This window comes from Somniosus microcephalus, chromosome 16 (assembly GCF_052327205.1).
Source record: "Somniosus microcephalus isolate GS21.2 chromosome 16, FLI_Smic_1.0, whole genome shotgun sequence".
Taxonomy (NCBI): Eukaryota; Metazoa; Chordata; class Chondrichthyes; order Squaliformes; family Somniosidae; genus Somniosus; species Somniosus microcephalus.
Genome location: NC_141002.1, coordinates 28576590 through 28593581, shown reverse-complemented (window position 1 = coordinate 28593581; position 16992 = coordinate 28576590). Strand labels below are relative to the sequence as shown.

Below are 16992 nucleotides of genomic sequence, written 5' to 3'. Positions count from 1 at the left end.
CTTTAACCAGCAAAGCCATGGAGGTGGGGTGGGTGGGTGGGGGGCGCGGGGGGAGCCCAACGGTGGCATTTTTATATTTTGTTCCATTCAACACAAACTCCATTAGAACACAAAGGTACAGACAAATATGGCCCCTAGCTTATTTAGGTTTTTGGGAAAATCACCTTACTTTGTCATTTTTATTAATATTACTGCAAGATTTGGAATATCACACATGAAAGAGCAGAGAAGGAACTAAAGTGAACAAAATGATGCACAAAAGATTACATCTTTGTAAAAACGTTATAGTTAAAATTAACCGACAGATTACTCACCAAGAAGTTATAGTTCCTCAAATTAAGCTCTCCTGCACATCCCATGAATACATTCATAGAGAATTTTTTCTAGATGCCTGTCCATTTAGGAGAGCATCGCATCATCCCATCATGTGACCTTCCCTTGTGCTCTATTGTCTCGCTCTTTCATTTCTCCCCTCAGCCGTACCAACTCACTAAGCTCTTTTCAATGATAGAGGCCAAATAAGAATATTTGCCAATCAATCAAATAAATAAAATCCATTTTAGATTATTGTGAATACATGAAAACTCCTTGTATCAACCAGTTTCTTCATTAAGGGAGAATTGTCTTAACAATGATTTTGCCTTTTAAAAAAAAAATTAAAACAAGGACATTTGTTGTTTTTGTTTTATAAACACAGGAGGTGCACTATACAGAAAAGCTTACATACCAGAAATGCCTCTTCAATTCAGATCACCATTCAAAATGAAGCTGGTAAACTCAATTTGAAGAATGATTACTACACCTTTAATGGAAAAATATTTCACCTTCTTTGCTCCCCTATATATTATAGATAATTTCCCCAGCAGAAAGTGACCAAGATTTTTGGCATTGTTTGCAATCATTTCTTTGTGACATTGATGTGGCCCCCAATGTGAACAGAATATGCATCAGAAGGGCACAGGTACATTGGGGGGAAAATTCAGTTGCTTTGCGCCTCCCGTTGGCGCTAAGGGGATGCAAAGCAACTAGCACCTGGGCGCAGCGCCGCTAACGCCTCCTGCGAAATTCAGCTGGAGGTTAGGGGCAGCGGTAGCCGGTAGCGCTGCACCACACCGATGACATCATCGCAGTGCGCAGCGCCCCGGCCACAAACTTGGCACGCACCCCCTGACCTACCACCAGACGCTATGTTCTTGCGGCCAGGGCGGCGATAATTAAATGGAAGGTGCCGGGCGGCCATTTTTTTTGGGCCGCCTGCCAGTACCTGCCCCCTCTGGCCTCCTGCTGCGGGGTACCGGCCGCAATCAGTCATCCTTGCATTCCTCTCGAGTGCTGGGCTCTTCTGCCGGCACCCTGCTCCCTGGTGGTCCAGCAGGGCTCCGGTGCACACTGCGCTAGGCCCCTCCCCTTTAATCAGGAGAGGGAGGCCTGTAGTACCGCAGCACACGTGGCGTTCCTGCACGTAGCACCACATATTCCATGGGAGCGCCCCAACAGGGAGGGGGAGCGCTTCCAGTAGCACCCCGCCTCCTGCTTGGGGCGCTACCATTGATTTTGGGCGTGCTAACTTTTTCGGGGTGCTAAAATTAGCACCCCGGCGAAGTTAGCGCCCCAAAGAGGGCGGCGAGCCAATTTCCCCCCCATAGTTTTACTATTAATTACTACAACCTAAATTCAACCCTCCTCAGCCATGCAACAGGCTTTTACTCCTGATACAAGATTTTCACTCTTCCACTGAGGATAAAGAGCATTAAGAGCATTATCATTTTTGCAATCAACAGCAGAAGGAAAAGTTTCAGGCCTAGAAATTGGGTTCTGGTCTTGCCAGGGCTGTAGCGCCAGAAAGTTTGCGCCAGCGGTAATGCGGCAGCGCCCGACGAAAATTCGGGTGCGCCGGGCCCAGACGGCGGCGGGCGCTAAAACCCTCCTTTAGCGCCTCAAAACGGGCGTCAACTTGGGTTTCCCGGCACTAATCCCCCACTGCGGCACCCGATGCGGTGCGGCAGGCGGGGGAACTGCAGGCCTCCTCCTCCTGTTAAGGAGGAGCTGCCTGCAGCCGACAACTGTCCGGTGGATTGACCCGACATCTGAGCCCGGCACCTCGGGGAAGTGCCGGGCTCGCATGAGACACTGATCAGGGCCGCGGGGGGGGAATGCAGGAGTCCGGGAAGGGAGGTGCGGGCAGGCGGCCGCCGGGAACGCGGCCGGCCGCCGCTCCACCTTTATGCGCCGGCGCACACTGGGGGAAGACTCTGTTGCCAGAGTCTTAGTTGCGCCTGCCACGGGCGAGGCGGGCGCAACTGAATTTCGGCTTGGGGCCGGGTTACCACGGCAACCGGGACGCTGCGCACACCGATGACGTCATCGGTGCCGGCGCAGCGCTACCGGTCTACCGCCGCGGAAGGGCCCCAGGCAATTTAGGAACCGGCGCCAATTGCAGCGCTAGGCCCTCTAGCGCCGCAAAATCGGTGCTAAGGGCACTGAATTTCTAGGCCTCAGTCCTTGGTTAGGATGGCTTTAGGGTCTCCAGAAACCCCTTGGTTGGTTCATCACAGGCCTCAAACCAACCATTTCTGAAATAACAGAGAGGCAGAAACCCCACTATCTCCACAATAATATATGTAACAGTGTCCTTAGATAGAATATACAGGAAACTTTCGATTTACCGGCACCTAAATAACCGGAAATCTCGGTTAACCGGCAAAATTCAGGAGTAGGTTTTACTTCATATTGTACTTGCGTTGCTCCATCTGTTGCTGTGCAAGGGTGTGGCTGCAGCTGTTGCTAAGCTACAGAGACGCTTGGAACTTGTGGCCAACAGGGTTTGTTGCTTTATACGGAGCTGTTAGCTCTCCGTATCTTTTACTACAGCTTTCGGTTATCCGGAATTTTTGATGAACCGGCACCACGTCGGTACCGTCCGTGCCGGATAAAAAAAAGTTTCCTGTATCTCTATTCAAACTGCCCGGAGACCAACTCACCTATCCTCAGTTAATTGGAAGCCCATATATGACATACTTGGACCACATTGGTATGCATTTTACACATGGATGGATGGGTTAACTATTCCATGACAGAACTTTCATGAAAGGAAGCTGTGTGACTTTTTTTTTTATTCGTTCCTGGGATGTGGGCGTCGCTGGCAAGGCCAGAATTTATTGCCCATCCCTAACTGCCCTTGAGAAAGTGGTGGTGAGCCGCCTTCTTGAACCACTGCAGTCCGTGTGGTGAAGGTACTCCCACAGTGCTGTTAGGGAGGGAGTTCCAGGATTTTGACCCAGTGACGATGAAGGATCGGCGATATACTTCCAAGTCAGGATGGTGTGTGACTTGGAGGTGGTGGTGTTCCCATGCACCTGCTGCCCTTGTCCTTCTAGGTGTAAGAGGTCACGGGTTTGGGAGGTGCTGCCGAAGAAGCCTTGGCGAGTTGCTGCAGTGCATCTTGTAGATGGTACACACTGCAGCCACGGTACGCCGGTGGTGGAGGGTGAGTGCAGAGTTTCAACTACAGTTTCTACCAGTAACAGGAAGGGTCTTCCTGCAATTTACACCGGATCTAAAGCCAGTATATTCATATATAAACTAACACTCAGCATGTACTTAAAAATCTCCTGCAGACACACTAAAAACAGACAACATAACTGTGCAGTAAATCTCTCTCACAAGCAGGAGCAGTGAACTGAAGGAAGAGGCATGAGGGCGATATGCAGCTCACAGCAAGAGGCAGGTCATATGGATGATGTGATGCTGTCTTAGATGGACAGGAATCCATATAGCTTGTCCCTTGAGTGTTTCAAAATAATGATTATTACCCATGGTATGCTTGAAACAACTAATGAACACACATTTTGTTCAGGTTCAAATGATTCTTGCACCAAACCATTACAGATTTTGGGGGATTTTTTTTTGAAGCTACTGTTGCAAAGGATTGATGTATAATAATAATTTGCAGAAAATGTTTTCCAAATCAGATATTAATTTCATTTTATTACTTATTTCAATAGCATAACTGGCTAAACCACCCAGCATTGCTTACCTGGAATCAGAGCAAGAAACCAGTCATAAACTGGCACTTTCATGATACATTAATGGGTCTATAAATTACTTTACTTTGTAAATGTCTCACACCACTCTTGTTGTACAGGCCAGAGTTTTGGCTGAATTCATTATATTTTTTAGACATTAACAGGGAAAAAAATGTATTTCTACTGATGGGGTGTATGCAGCACAAGACAATGAAATACAGCTGTTTCTTTTCTCCGTCCAGCTGGCAGTGAAATTGCAAATTTCCTCCTCTCCCTGATTAGGCCAATGTGCTTTAGGGCAGCATTAGCTTTCTTGTTATTCTGGGATTCTTGCGTTGCATAGATTCAGTGCACAAATACCAGGACAGAGCACCCGTGTTGCACTGTGGTTCAGCTGTTCTGCCTCAACCCACAATGAAGTACATGCCTGTGTGCTGGAGTAATGTTGCGTCTGATCCGGTCTAATAGCTGGAGCTGATAAGAGTGCCTGGAGTAAAATGCACAACACAACTTCATGTATATTGAAACGGCTCCATTTGTTTAGTGGCATGAGTTTACTCATGCTAGCCCTGGGCCGGGAGACTCATGCCAATAGGTGAATGTGCACTCCAGTTTCCTTTGAAACTCAGAATGCCATTGTAAGCAGAAGCATATACACATGATACATGGTGCAGCTTGCAATCAATGGATAAGCTTGTTGAGCGGTTACAGCAGCAGTGTTGACAATTGTAAACAAACAATTAAATCATGTCGCAACTCACCTAGCAAGGGCAGTATTCAGCGGTCTAGATTTTGCTGGCGATGTAACCTTAGGCTCCAAACCAGAGTTTGTTAACGATCCTGTGATCTGCTCTTGTGTAGGCATTGACTGGCTCTGATGAGTTTCCTTTGACACTTGTAGGTGTTCCTTGTCTTTCACAGTTTCTTTCTCCCTGGAGCGAGCTTTGTGTTCAGCGAGAAGAACATCAAATTGTTTCCTTCGGCCCGGCACTGCTCTCCGATGATTAAGTGAATGAGTCTGTGCAGAAACCAGAATAAAAAATATGAAAGGAATACCAGATACAGTGTCTTGAGACAAAATGATGCTTGCAATCATGAGGTAGCTTGGAAGGATTAGCTTAGTTGTAAATATTGTGCCTTACTATAATGTTGAAAGGTTTCAAACCACTTCAAACATTTTTGATGTGCAGTGGGTGTCGTTTTGTTGATAATGACTTCAAACTCAAATTCTAAGTAAATGATATACCATCGATACGCACATGCATTTTTACATGCATACACAATAACAGGCTATAAAATATACTTCCTTTCTAAAAAAAATTCCAATACAAATATCGAAAAATAAGTCAGCCAATCATTTTGAGCAAAAGGAATACCTTGCACGTGAGTGACCTTGTACATGGTTTCTTTGTCTCAGGATCCATAACACCACAATGTCTGTTGGGGTCAAATTCCCTCTCTGTTGAAATGAGAATAAATTGCATTCAGTACAGTGACTGTTGATCACGACCAGACAAATTGAGATTTTCCCACAATATCTACGGCTGAGTCAATTAAAAAAAACACACAAAAATCACAAAAGGTTTATAATGTTCCAGCTGAGGCAAAATGCTCCAAGTGATCTCGTTTGTTAATGTTCTGCTTAATATAAAGCATTATTGAGCCTACAAATCTGAACTGAGATGCATTAGGCAAGTTCAAACAGCTGTCAAGCGTTCCACTTCAAACTTGTAAACTGCTCATATTATTTGTTTAACCTTTTTGCATGGATCTCTTTTTTGTGTAGTCATGAACCAGTAGCCGGGAATGCTCGTTCAATCACTGTAGCTCCTTCACTTTCCAGCCACAACACTTTAGATGTGGACATGCCATATAGTTGGACTCCGCGCTGACACGAACAGGATCACATCAATGCCCGGTGGAATACATCTCCACACACAGGCTCAGTTGAAAAGCAACGATCAAATCCATCATGCATGAAGCAGGCACAACAGAGCATGCAGAACTGAAAACAGTCACCACAGAGATACAAGGTGATCACCTACCACCTGCATTTGTAACAGTAAAATTACTGTTGTTCATTCTGAGCTTACATTATCATAGAATCATACAGCACAGAAGGAGGCCATACGGCCCATCGTGCCAATGCCAGTTCTTTGAAAGAGCTATTCAATCAGTCCCACTCCCCTGCAAATTTTTCCTTTTCAAGTATATATTCAATTCCTTTTTGAATGTTACTATTGAATCTTCTTCCACCACCCTTTCAGGCAGTGCATTCCAGATCATCATAACTCGCTGTGTAAAAAGAATTCTCCTCATCTCTTCTCTGGTTTTCTTAAATCTGTGTCCTCTGGTTGCCGACTCACCTGCCAGTGGAAACAGTTTCTCCTTATTTACTCTATCAAAACCCTTCATAACTTTGAACATCGTTATTAAATCTTCCCTTAAACTTCTTTGCTCTAACAACCCCAGCTTCTCCAGTCTCTCCACATAACTGAAATCCCTCATCCCTGGTACCATTCTAGTAAATCTCCTCTGCACCCCCTCCAGGGCCTTGGCATCCTTCCTAAAGTGTGGTGCCCAGAATTGGACACAATACTTCATTTGAGGCCTAACCAATGATTTATAAGGGTTTAGCATAACTTCCTCACTTTAGTACTGTTATGTGTCAGATATCTTTCACAGAAGTAAAATACCAAGTCAATGTACTTTCCTAATTATTTTTACCGAAAACTTCAGATTTTGAGATATTTTAAAATAACAACCGTTACCTTATGCTAAGTAGCTGGGCAGTCCGTATGCTACAATGCATTTCCTCCCCCTCACACTACCTTTGAGTCCACGTTCATTGCTTACAATGCACATTGATTCTGCAGCAGCAACTCACACCCGTAACTCTTCCCACATTTACTTCCTGAAAGAGTTTAACCCTATAAAATCCTTCTATATGATGCTTACATATGAAAGGACACCAACGATGGGCTTTAGGATCGCCACTTGTCTCTCACTTCTAACCTCTCAAGTTTGCTTCTTTGATTGCAGGCTGTGATGTCACATAATAGAAGAGGGCAAACTTGCACTGGAAGTGGGCCATGAAAAGATCAAGCCCTTGACTGCATTTGAAGATGCCATCTTGGAGACCATTGGGCCAGAGGGCATAGACGGAGTACATTAGGGTGAAACTGAAGGTCTCCCCCGAGCTCTAGACCATTACCATCTTTCTCATGTTCTTCCATCTCACTCTACCCATGCACTCATTCACTGTCCCACAGGCATACACTCAAGGACAAGGCCAGGTTGCACAGTCTATTCTCAAGTAATGAATATTTAAAGTGGTGTCATGCAGTCAGCAACTTAACTTATGTTGCTCTTCGCATTCTGTAGATGTGTCACAGCAAACAGTGACAGGTCCCAGTGCCTTCCAAGAATGGCAGCACCCTGTAACAGTCACTCCTTCCGATACAAGCACCAGCAGAGGTATATCCATCCTAAGGGATTTAGACAGTGAGTTACAGGAAGGTGTACCAGATGAATCATTATGAATGAGGAGCTACAGGTGGTGATGGCAAAGAAAAGAACTTCCATTTATATAGCATCTTTCATGTCCTCAACACATCACAAAGTGCTTCACAACCAATGAAGTACAGTTGAAGTACACTGTTATGATGTAGAGAAACACAGCAGCTAATTTGCACACAGCAAACTCCTACAAACAGCAATGCGATAAATGACCAGATAATTTGTTATAGTGGTGTTGGTTGAGGGATAAATGTTGACCATAACACCGGGGAGAACTCCAAATAGTGCTGTGGGATCTTTTACGTACACCCGAGAGGACAGAGGGGCCTCGGTTTAACATCTCATCCGAAAGACAGCAAGACCGATAGTGCAGCACTCCCTCAGTACTGCACTGGATTGTCAGCCTAGATTATCTGCTCAAGTCCCTGGAGTGGGACTTGAACCCACGACCTTCAGTTTCAAAGTCCAGAATGTTACCACTGAGCGAAGCCTGACGTTTTAGAAGGAGCAGAACCTGAAGGCCAGGTGGGCCAGCTTGTGTCCTCTCTCAGCTGCTCAGCCATTGATTTCTGAAGTTGAGACTCAAGTTTAAAAGAAGGATGATATGGAGCTCCACTGTTTTCTTCATTCATTAGAGGGTTTGTCCACCTCCTGCACGGTCGGACGGCAAGTGTGGAGCCCATTAGCCACATCTGTGCAATTACGTAAGACAGATTCCCATCACTACAGTCAACCCATGAAACATACTGCAACTCTAGGGAGCTCTCGAGCATTGCCGCCAGTGACAGTAGTGCTAAGCCAGTTGAAATGTCTTGTGTGAATGCTCAGAACTGCTGCTACAGAGGCCCTGGACTCCAATCTACAACTTGTACAGTTTCAATATCCTGGAAATAGGGTGGTCAGAGCCATTACACATGGCTTCACTGTTCTCAGTTGACTAGAGAGTTGCCGCACACAGACCAGTGGTCATGGTGAGGGAGTGCCCAGCAGCAGAGGCATGACTGGATTGGGCACAGATAAGGCTACTGCTTCTCGGGGTGACACAACATGACGTCCCAAGATTTGAGAGAAAGCAAGTAGGACAATGTATCCGTAACAACAGCGAATGTGGTGGAGCCAATTGGCCACCTCATTTACTCAACACTGGGGCAGCACCTAAGCGGAACTGGAACACACAAAACATACACCAAAGGGAAGCACCAAGGTAAAACACTCTAAATACACCTGCATTGAGCATTTGGAGGGATGTGGTTTGGCTGCAATTTATTTCGGTGGTTTCCAGAGAGTTTTCCTGGGATGGTGTCATATACGGTTTAGCAGACGAAAGGAATGGGATCCACGGTAAATCAGTTAGTGAAATGGCCAACTTTGGGAAAGATGTATTTGTCCACAGCATGATGCAAATGCGGAGAGGATTGTTAATTGACTGAGTGGGAACATCTTGTCGTATGTTTATCTTCATCTTGCTCAGCTCCTGGCGGTGGATGGATGTCTTCCTCCTCCACCATCTCCATGGTTATACTTCTTTGAATGGCAAAGTTGTGCAGCATGTACGCACACAATGATAATCTTGGAAGGGGCTGTATGGTACGGTGCACCCAGATCTGTTAAGGCTGCTTCATGCTGCCTATTGCGTGCTCAGTGATGATGCTGGTGGCTGCATTCTGCTGCTGTTCATTGTATCTGTGCTCTACTGCTATTCATGGCTGTCGCAGAGGTGGCATCAGCCAGGGCGCAAAAGGCAGTGGATTCATCCTTGAACTCTGCTTTGGTTGAAATAATCCTAGAAGCATAAACTGCCTTAAAATGAAAAAGTTATGCCTTACGCCTGGGAACTAGGCATTCACTTGCATAATTGTATATTGAAGGTGACAGATGACCTGCACATTGATGGAGTGGAAGTCCTTTCAGTTCATAAAGGGAAAGGAATAGCGTGCAGGAGCCAACTGGGCAACATTATTGCTCTCAATGAGATCCTGGACTTTGCGGCTACCTGCCATGCAAAAAAAAAAATGCAATGCCCTCTTATTTTGCTGCTTGCTGTCCATGGGGAAAATGGGGAAATTTCCTGAGCTGACAAGCAATGCATCGGTCACTTGGTTGTTACCTCTGCTAATGCAGATTGACTGATGTTCTGTGGCTGCGAGAGAGAACCAGGAGAGGCTAATGTTCAAGGCTGCAGTGATCACAACAGCGGCTGGCAGTGCTATCCTGGTGAAGAAGTCAGCCAGTCAGTTTCCAGCAGACGGGACAGCTCGTTCACAGCCTCTTGCGTAAAGCACGACCCGAGAAGGTAGGTTTGCTCAGACACGCCAAGATACATTTGGCTCTGCCTGTAGATAGGGATCCGTGGGTAACGGTGGACGTACAACAGTCTATTTCAGGTATACTTGCCTGGCATCCCTCTTCTTCACTTTGACCGATTGCTATTGTGTAAACTTTTATAGCAACGACTGCAGTGTCCAATCAGATCACGTGAAAAATTCAGTGGGTATAGACCAAATGATGTGTTTACATTGGCATCTTTGAATTATTCCTGTGAATGATAGCTAATGGCTTCTTTACGCCCACCTCTTTGTTTGGAGTTTTGACTTGTATCAACAGATCCCTGTGGTGCAACTGACAGGTGTCCTGGGGTCTGGCACATGTTTACAATATTGAGCTGTTCATTTGGTTTGTTCCTTTAAGGCTCCTGCTCTAAACAGACCAATGCAGGTAGTTACAGCTATTTATAAACTGCGGAGGTCAAAAGGAGGGCAGTTGCAACGACGTGTAAATTTTTGGCACCAGCCCAATGACTGCATTCTTTTTAATACTATCTTGCTTTTGCATCACTGTGCGAAACGTTGATTTGTGACATGACAGATGCTCAGCAGACACAAGACTGTACACATAGACACACACACACACACACACACGCTCAGATTTCCCATGAGAGTGCTCACGGTGAATTGGAAGATAAGCTGCTTTATAACAGGGATGCTACGTTATGTAATGCACAATGTATTATATGGGCCACAGATTTAGGGTGACCTAATAAGTCAAATTCTGTTCTGTCAAATCAACAAAGTGTGCCATGAAGGTATTACAGGAAGTATGTGTGGCTCTTAACAGAAGTTTTTAATATATATATACTAGTCACTCTCCTATGGAGTTGGAGAGTATGCTCATTGCCTTTGTGTTGCTGTTTCTGTCTCTTTCTTACGCTTCTCTCCGCTTAACTCTTCCTTTTGCTTCTCTCTTTTTTTCTTCTCTTGGGTGAGAGGTGGTGGATGGCATGATGGGGAAAAGAACCAATGGCTGAAGACTGCATTTAGGATGAGGGTTTCAGGGAAAATGTAGACCCCAGCAACTCCCTTTCAATTTCCTCCCTGAATCACTCCTGCTTTTCTGTACCTCTTTTTCTCCCATAGTATTCCCTACCCATTGTCCTTTCGACAACCTCTTGTGATCATCCCCTCACACCCATCACTACCCTTGCCTCTATCCCTCTGAAGTACCAATCAGCCCCTATACCCTGCCCTCCCCTTCCTCCATTGTCACTCACCTCAACCCGTAGACCTCATCCACTCTCCCCCCACTCCGACTTTCTCCTCTAAGAATTGGTGATGAGAGGCCAAATGACCCCTCGCCTTCACCTTATTTCCCTCCTAACCTCCCTTTCTATGTTTCCCTTAAAGGCTTTGTTTGCTTTTAAAATTCAACTTCTTTCAAAATCATTTTAGTATGAGAAAATAAACTGTATGCCTTTCTCCCCCTCTCTCTTTTTCTCCCTTTCTCATGGGTGATAGAAATTAGAATTTTTGTTCACAAATGTAACATTGATAAGCATTTTGTTGTCAACAAAACACAGGTAAGATGATTAGTTAGCTTCAAAATTCAACTGGTGCCTTTTTTGAAAACTGAACAAAAAACAAACAAACAAGGAGTTTCTCCAACCTGACTCCCTGACCCAAATTTCTGTCTCTCTCCAACCCTTCATCTCCCTCAGCTTGATATGCTGATTGAAATTTTAGCGAACACAGAACTAAACCTACAAGTATCTGATCATGACACGGTCATATTTGCTCTGTCACAAATTTTATCTCAAGGCTTTATAACTTGTCTATAAAAGCAGAAAGCGCTAGGAACTTAGAAAAATATTCCATCAGTACAGCTGACTGAATGGTCCAGCTGCATCCTCAGAATTAGGTATTGTACAATGCTATGCTCAGACTGTACAAACTAAATTCGGCTCACAGAGTCACCGATCTAGGCAAAAATATCAACTCCAAGCCCAGGCTTGAGGGAGAGGCTGAGGCCATCAAATAAATTTTTTACTGGAAGATATAAAAAAAAATTCAATAGATAAATTTAATCAAATTATTGTGAAGTATATAATTTTTTGATTCCCTCTCCCCCCCCCCCCCAATTTATTCAAACCCTTACTTTGGACAGTAAAAAAAATCAGATAATAAAGATACAAAAAATATTTGAGCAATCTGTGGGAACCCCAGGGGCCAGGTTGCATAAGCAAGGTAATAAGCTGACATAGCAAAACTGATTATAAATGTGGATATCGGAATTTGTTACAGGAAAAGTTGCCAAAAACGTGACAAAAGGAACCAAGCTGTGCAGACAGAAATTACATGCAGACGCAAGATTTCTAATATATTAGTCAATTTTCCCTGCCGTTATACTCATCAGTCGAAGAATATGGCCACTCGCTTATCGGTCTCTGATGCCTTCACGTCACTGTATCTCTATCCCTCCTCTGCTCCTGTCTCTCATTCTCTTTTCTCTTCGTTCCGCTTGCTCTCCTTTTTGCTTCCTGCTCTGCCATCTATTGCTTCACTGTCTTTTTCTCTTTTCTTTCAGGTTTGAAGTGGAAGGTGGTTTGGCATGGTGCGATGGGAAGAAAAGCTACCAATGTATGTAGGCTGCATTTGGAAAGGGATTGCGGGGAAAATGTGGCTCTCAGCGGCTCCCTACCCATCCCCTCCAAATCACTCATGCTTTCCCTACTCCCTCTCTCCTGCATCCTATCAATTCATCTTCCCACTATATCTTCCCCTTCCTACCACCCCCATCGCTACTCCACCTCTTCCCCTCTGAACTACCCACTCAACACATTTATCTTCCCCTCCTTTTGCTCTACAGTCAATCACCTCCTATCCAACCTTCATATTTGTTTCCCTCAGAGGCTTTGTTTGCTTTCAAATTCAACTTGTTTTTAAAAAAAAAAGAAATCAAATTAGAAGCAGCCTGCATTTCTGGCCATTGGTGTCTTTCTGTGTGTCAATGTTCCCGTCAAGGTGCGTGGAGTTTACAGAACACAAAACAAAAGCTACAACAGGTGTATAAATAGTACCCTGATGTTTTTCTAATTCTCGCATACAAAGACAGGCGACCTCCCTTTTATTAAAAAAAATATAAATTTTATCTCAATAAAGCTTTTGAAATTTGTCTTTTTGTTTTTCACACTTATTTGAAGAAAGGATAGTGCAGATATGTACTGGAGGCTAAAGAGATATATTCCACCACATCAGCACACTTGATTAAACAGCACTGATGGATTCTGAGGAAAATAGGTTCATGGAACATGGTAAGACTGCACAATCCAAATTCAGCTCATAGATTCACAGCTCTGGGTAAAACTATCAAGTCCAAGCCCAGGCTTTTGGGAAAGGCGTTTGCCTTCAAGTAAAACCTTCAATGAAGACATGAAAAGGCATAAAAATTCAATGGATAAATTTAATCAGGTTATTGCAAAATATGCATTTAAATTTTTTTTAATTCAAACCCTTCTTTTGAACATTATAGATAGAGATAAAAAAAAATTCATAACCTATTTTGAGTAATTTATGAGAACCCGGTGGCCAGATGTATAATTCATGGCATGACGGATATACGCAGACAAAAACCCATTCTAAATGTGGACATGGGAATTTATAACGGGAAAAAGCCGATACAAAAGTGAGACAAAAATGTGACAATGGGAGGTCAAGTTGTACAAAGAGGAAGTGAATGCAAACCTAAGGTTTTTAGTCAGGCATTGATAGATACTAATCAAACTCTTGTGTACGGCACGTACTTCCGGCTGCAAATCCTACTCCCTGGTGTCATTATTTTTGCTCAAAGTTAAGCATTGACTATTGTAAATTGTTAAGTCAACATTTCTCATTTAATTTTCTAATTTCAACTGTCTTGATATAGTTGCAGGCTCTGGCCACTAAATCACTCTGTGGAGCGAGTTTCTGAAATCTCTCTTCCTACTCTATCCATATATAAAAACAACACTTATACTTATCAACAAATTGTGGGCAACACAATGGTCAATTTTCCTGCATTTTCTATGGACATACACACTTCCACAGATCTTCTGTGGCACTGCTTACATTAAATGAGGTGAAGCGCTGTTTCATAAGGACAGGGGTGTCATACCATGGAATGCACAATGTATAATTCTGCTAAGGTGTAAATGTGTCAATTTAAGTCCATAATTGTTGTTAAGTAAACAGAGGCTCCGGTTAACCAGAATTTAATTGTTGTTTAGCCAGGGAAGTTAGAAAATTGAAATGTCTTTGGCAGTTTCAGGCTGCAGGTCAGAAATAGCTAGCATTTTAAGATTGTTTTGTATCTATAACAAAGTGTGGCATCTGCATGCTAGGCATACCATATTAATCTATTAAAATAGATAGCCAGATAGAGATAATTGTATGTAAATTAAAGCAGCTTTAAAGTCTATGGCTCCGATTTTCGGCTTGTGTGGGAAGTGGTCGGATTTCCCCGAATGTGGGGTTTCTGACACACATAAAAAAGTGTCAGCCAGCCCCACGCAATTTTCCCTCAATTGGCCAATTAATTCCCAGCATGTGGGAAGCCTTGCTAATTGTCTAAATCGAGTTAGAAATCCCCACAGTATGATGTCATCATTCGTGGTGCTTTCAAGGTCCATGGCAAGCACTGCATCCTCTGAAGGCTTCCAAATGAACCATACAGGATGGCAGAGGAGCCTGCAGCAGCTGTGGCCAGTGCCAGACCCCGAGCTGCCTTCAAATTCGACGAGGCTTCACTGCAGGCATTATTGGATGGGGTTAGGGCCCACAGGGAGGTCCTCTTCCCTAGGTCAGGGGGGAAGAGGCCTCCCACTGAGACCAATGCTGCATGGATGCAGGTGTCAGCAGATGCCAACTCGCTGGGAGTCACCAGAGGAACCTTGGCATTACATCTGTAACTCCTTCCTTTACTCCCCCCACAGTACCATCCAGAGCCCCCGTCCTCACTGTGGAGGAGGAAGAGGCTGTGCAGCCAGACTCCTCAGAGGAAGCTCCAACCTCTGAGGGTGCAGCGTCAGCAGAAGTAAGCGCACCCAGCACCAGCGCAGACACTCACACCTCGGGGGGACCTTTGGGACATAGAGTAGTGTTGTCACCTGGTGTTTCACAGCTCACAAGTGAGCCTCAGCAGATTCTGGAGACAGGGACAGCAGTGGAGAGTCCTCGTCGGAGGGCGCAGGGCTCTGCCACCTCAGCTCAGCTGCGCTGCATCTCGACCCTCTGCCTCTGGGTCCATCCGCAAGAGAAGAGGTGATGGATCTCCATGCACAGATGCAGGAGTCTCTGGCAGGTTTTGTCTCCAGGGTCGCTGCGAGTGTGGAGCGAATGGAGGAGTCCATAGCGACCATGAGCAGAGCCTTTGTGGAGTCATTGGTGCATGAACGCAGCACCATGGAAAGGTTGGCAACCTCCATGGAGGAGATAACTCGCCAGCATACGGAAAACATGGTGAGTGCTCATAAGAGAATGACATCTCTTGAGGAGCGTTGGCCATCTGTTGAACAGAGAAACCAGACCTTCACGGAAGTCCTTCTGAGTAGGACTGCCAGTGCAGAAACGGGTCCCACTGGCCCCCTAAAGCGCAGCAAGGTGCTCTCAAGCCACTTCCAAGCGCTGGCCCCTTCTGGCTTGTGCAGCTTCAGGTGAGTGAGCAGCAGCCTGGCGCTCCTGGTAATCATCCTGCTGTTCCTGGTTCTGCTGCTGCCACCTCTGCTGTTGGAGATCCTCTAATGCCAGGAAGGGATGGTGCCAAAGGCCTCCCATGCTTCTAGCAGATGCCTCGGTTGAGGAGGTCCTGAGTTAGGGTGGTGAGAGGGGCTTCCCAGGAGCTCACACTGAAGAAGTGTGTGAGGCTCCAACTTTCTGCAGTTGCTCCTAAGGCTTCAAATAGTTCCCCCAAGCCTTGATCAACAAGGTCCTGCAGCCTGCAAATGCTGCCTCTTTAAATATCTTCAGCCCTCAGCGACCTGCTGCTGCAAGCAAGCAAGCCAGCTGTTTCCACGCCAGCTCTCATCGGCGGGGTTCCCCGCAGGCAGGTTTCAGGAGGGGAAAGCCCCAAAGTCACAACGGCACGGGAAAATCGTCCTTAACAAGGTGATCATTGGTGATTAGTGTGCCGACGAGCAGTCCCGCCAGCGGCGGGTGGGACTGAAGCGGGGCGCGTGGAAACAGCGGTCTGAAAGTCGGACGGGGCGGGGAATCAGGCGGGGGGGTCCTGACCCGCTTTTTCCGTGATTTTCGGACCACGGCCGCATGAAAAGCCGCCCGACAGCTGCCCGAAAATCGGGGCCTATGTATTAGCTGTACAGGTAGCCAGAGCTATTCATTAATGGTGCTAGAAAAAAAATTAATTTCCATTTTATTCTAGAATGTTTACTTGCACTCTAACTCCATCCATTTACACACTGAACAACTCAAATTCAGCTTTTATTACATGGGATTCTGGCTTTGTTATTGATGGCTTGGGGGATCACATTTTGCCAGCCCATCTTTTCGTGAAAATCACAAACCAGTAGCATTGTTAATGCCCAGCTACCTTTGTTCCCTTTTTTCTCCCTTCCAGTCGTCAAGGCATTCACTCAGGCTGGGACATATTGTTGCAGGCACTCGAGGCACTATGGTACCTCATCCAAGTGGGAATTCTCAACATGCAAGCCCAGAGAGCGAGTGTCGGTAGGTTAGTGAACCATGTAGGGCCTCACTACTGGCCCTGATCCGGTCCTCATCAAACATATAAACACAAGTACTTCCAGCAGTGGTTGTGGTAATGCAATCAGGTGCAGTATTGTTGGTTGATTATTCTCCTCAAATGCTGAGGCAATTTTTAACATTACATACCCAGGTACCATCAGCTAACTCAGTGCCAACCATAGGTAATGGGCAAATTAAATAACTTTACTTTGCACTATACACATAAACCATATTCAACAATCAACAGCTGATGCTATCTTGAAGAGGTTTTCAAGGTATATTTAGCTCTCCAGACAACTGCCCTTCTCTAGGTAGGAGTTTCTTCTTAGATATATACATCTTGTAAAACGTACTTCAAATTTTGTCAAACTGACAAGAAATGGATCTAGATGTTTCAGGAAACATTTCAAAATCACTTCCTGTTGATATGCAACACAATT

At 45.1% G+C, this 16992-nt stretch overlaps 1 protein-coding gene across 10 annotated transcripts in view; it reads right to left on the bottom strand.

Annotated features, from left to right (window-relative positions):
• The window catches only part of LOC147106041 (ataxin-7-like protein 1), a 371841-nt gene that overhangs the window by 39503 nt on the left and 315346 nt on the right, over nucleotides 1–16992 (bottom strand). For all 10 annotated transcript variants that reach the window (XR_015081322.1, XM_086008735.1, XM_086008726.1 and 7 more), the window contains 2 exons: nucleotides 5402–5484; nucleotides 4787–5043 (listed from right to left, as the gene is read on the bottom strand). Coding sequence is in view for 9 of the 10 variants with exons in the window: in XM_086008735.1 (XP_085864861.1) it covers nucleotides 4787–5043; nucleotides 5402–5484 (340 nt within the window). In the remaining variant the exon portion in view is untranslated. The remainder of the gene's footprint in view (nucleotides 1–4786; nucleotides 5044–5401; nucleotides 5485–16992) is intronic.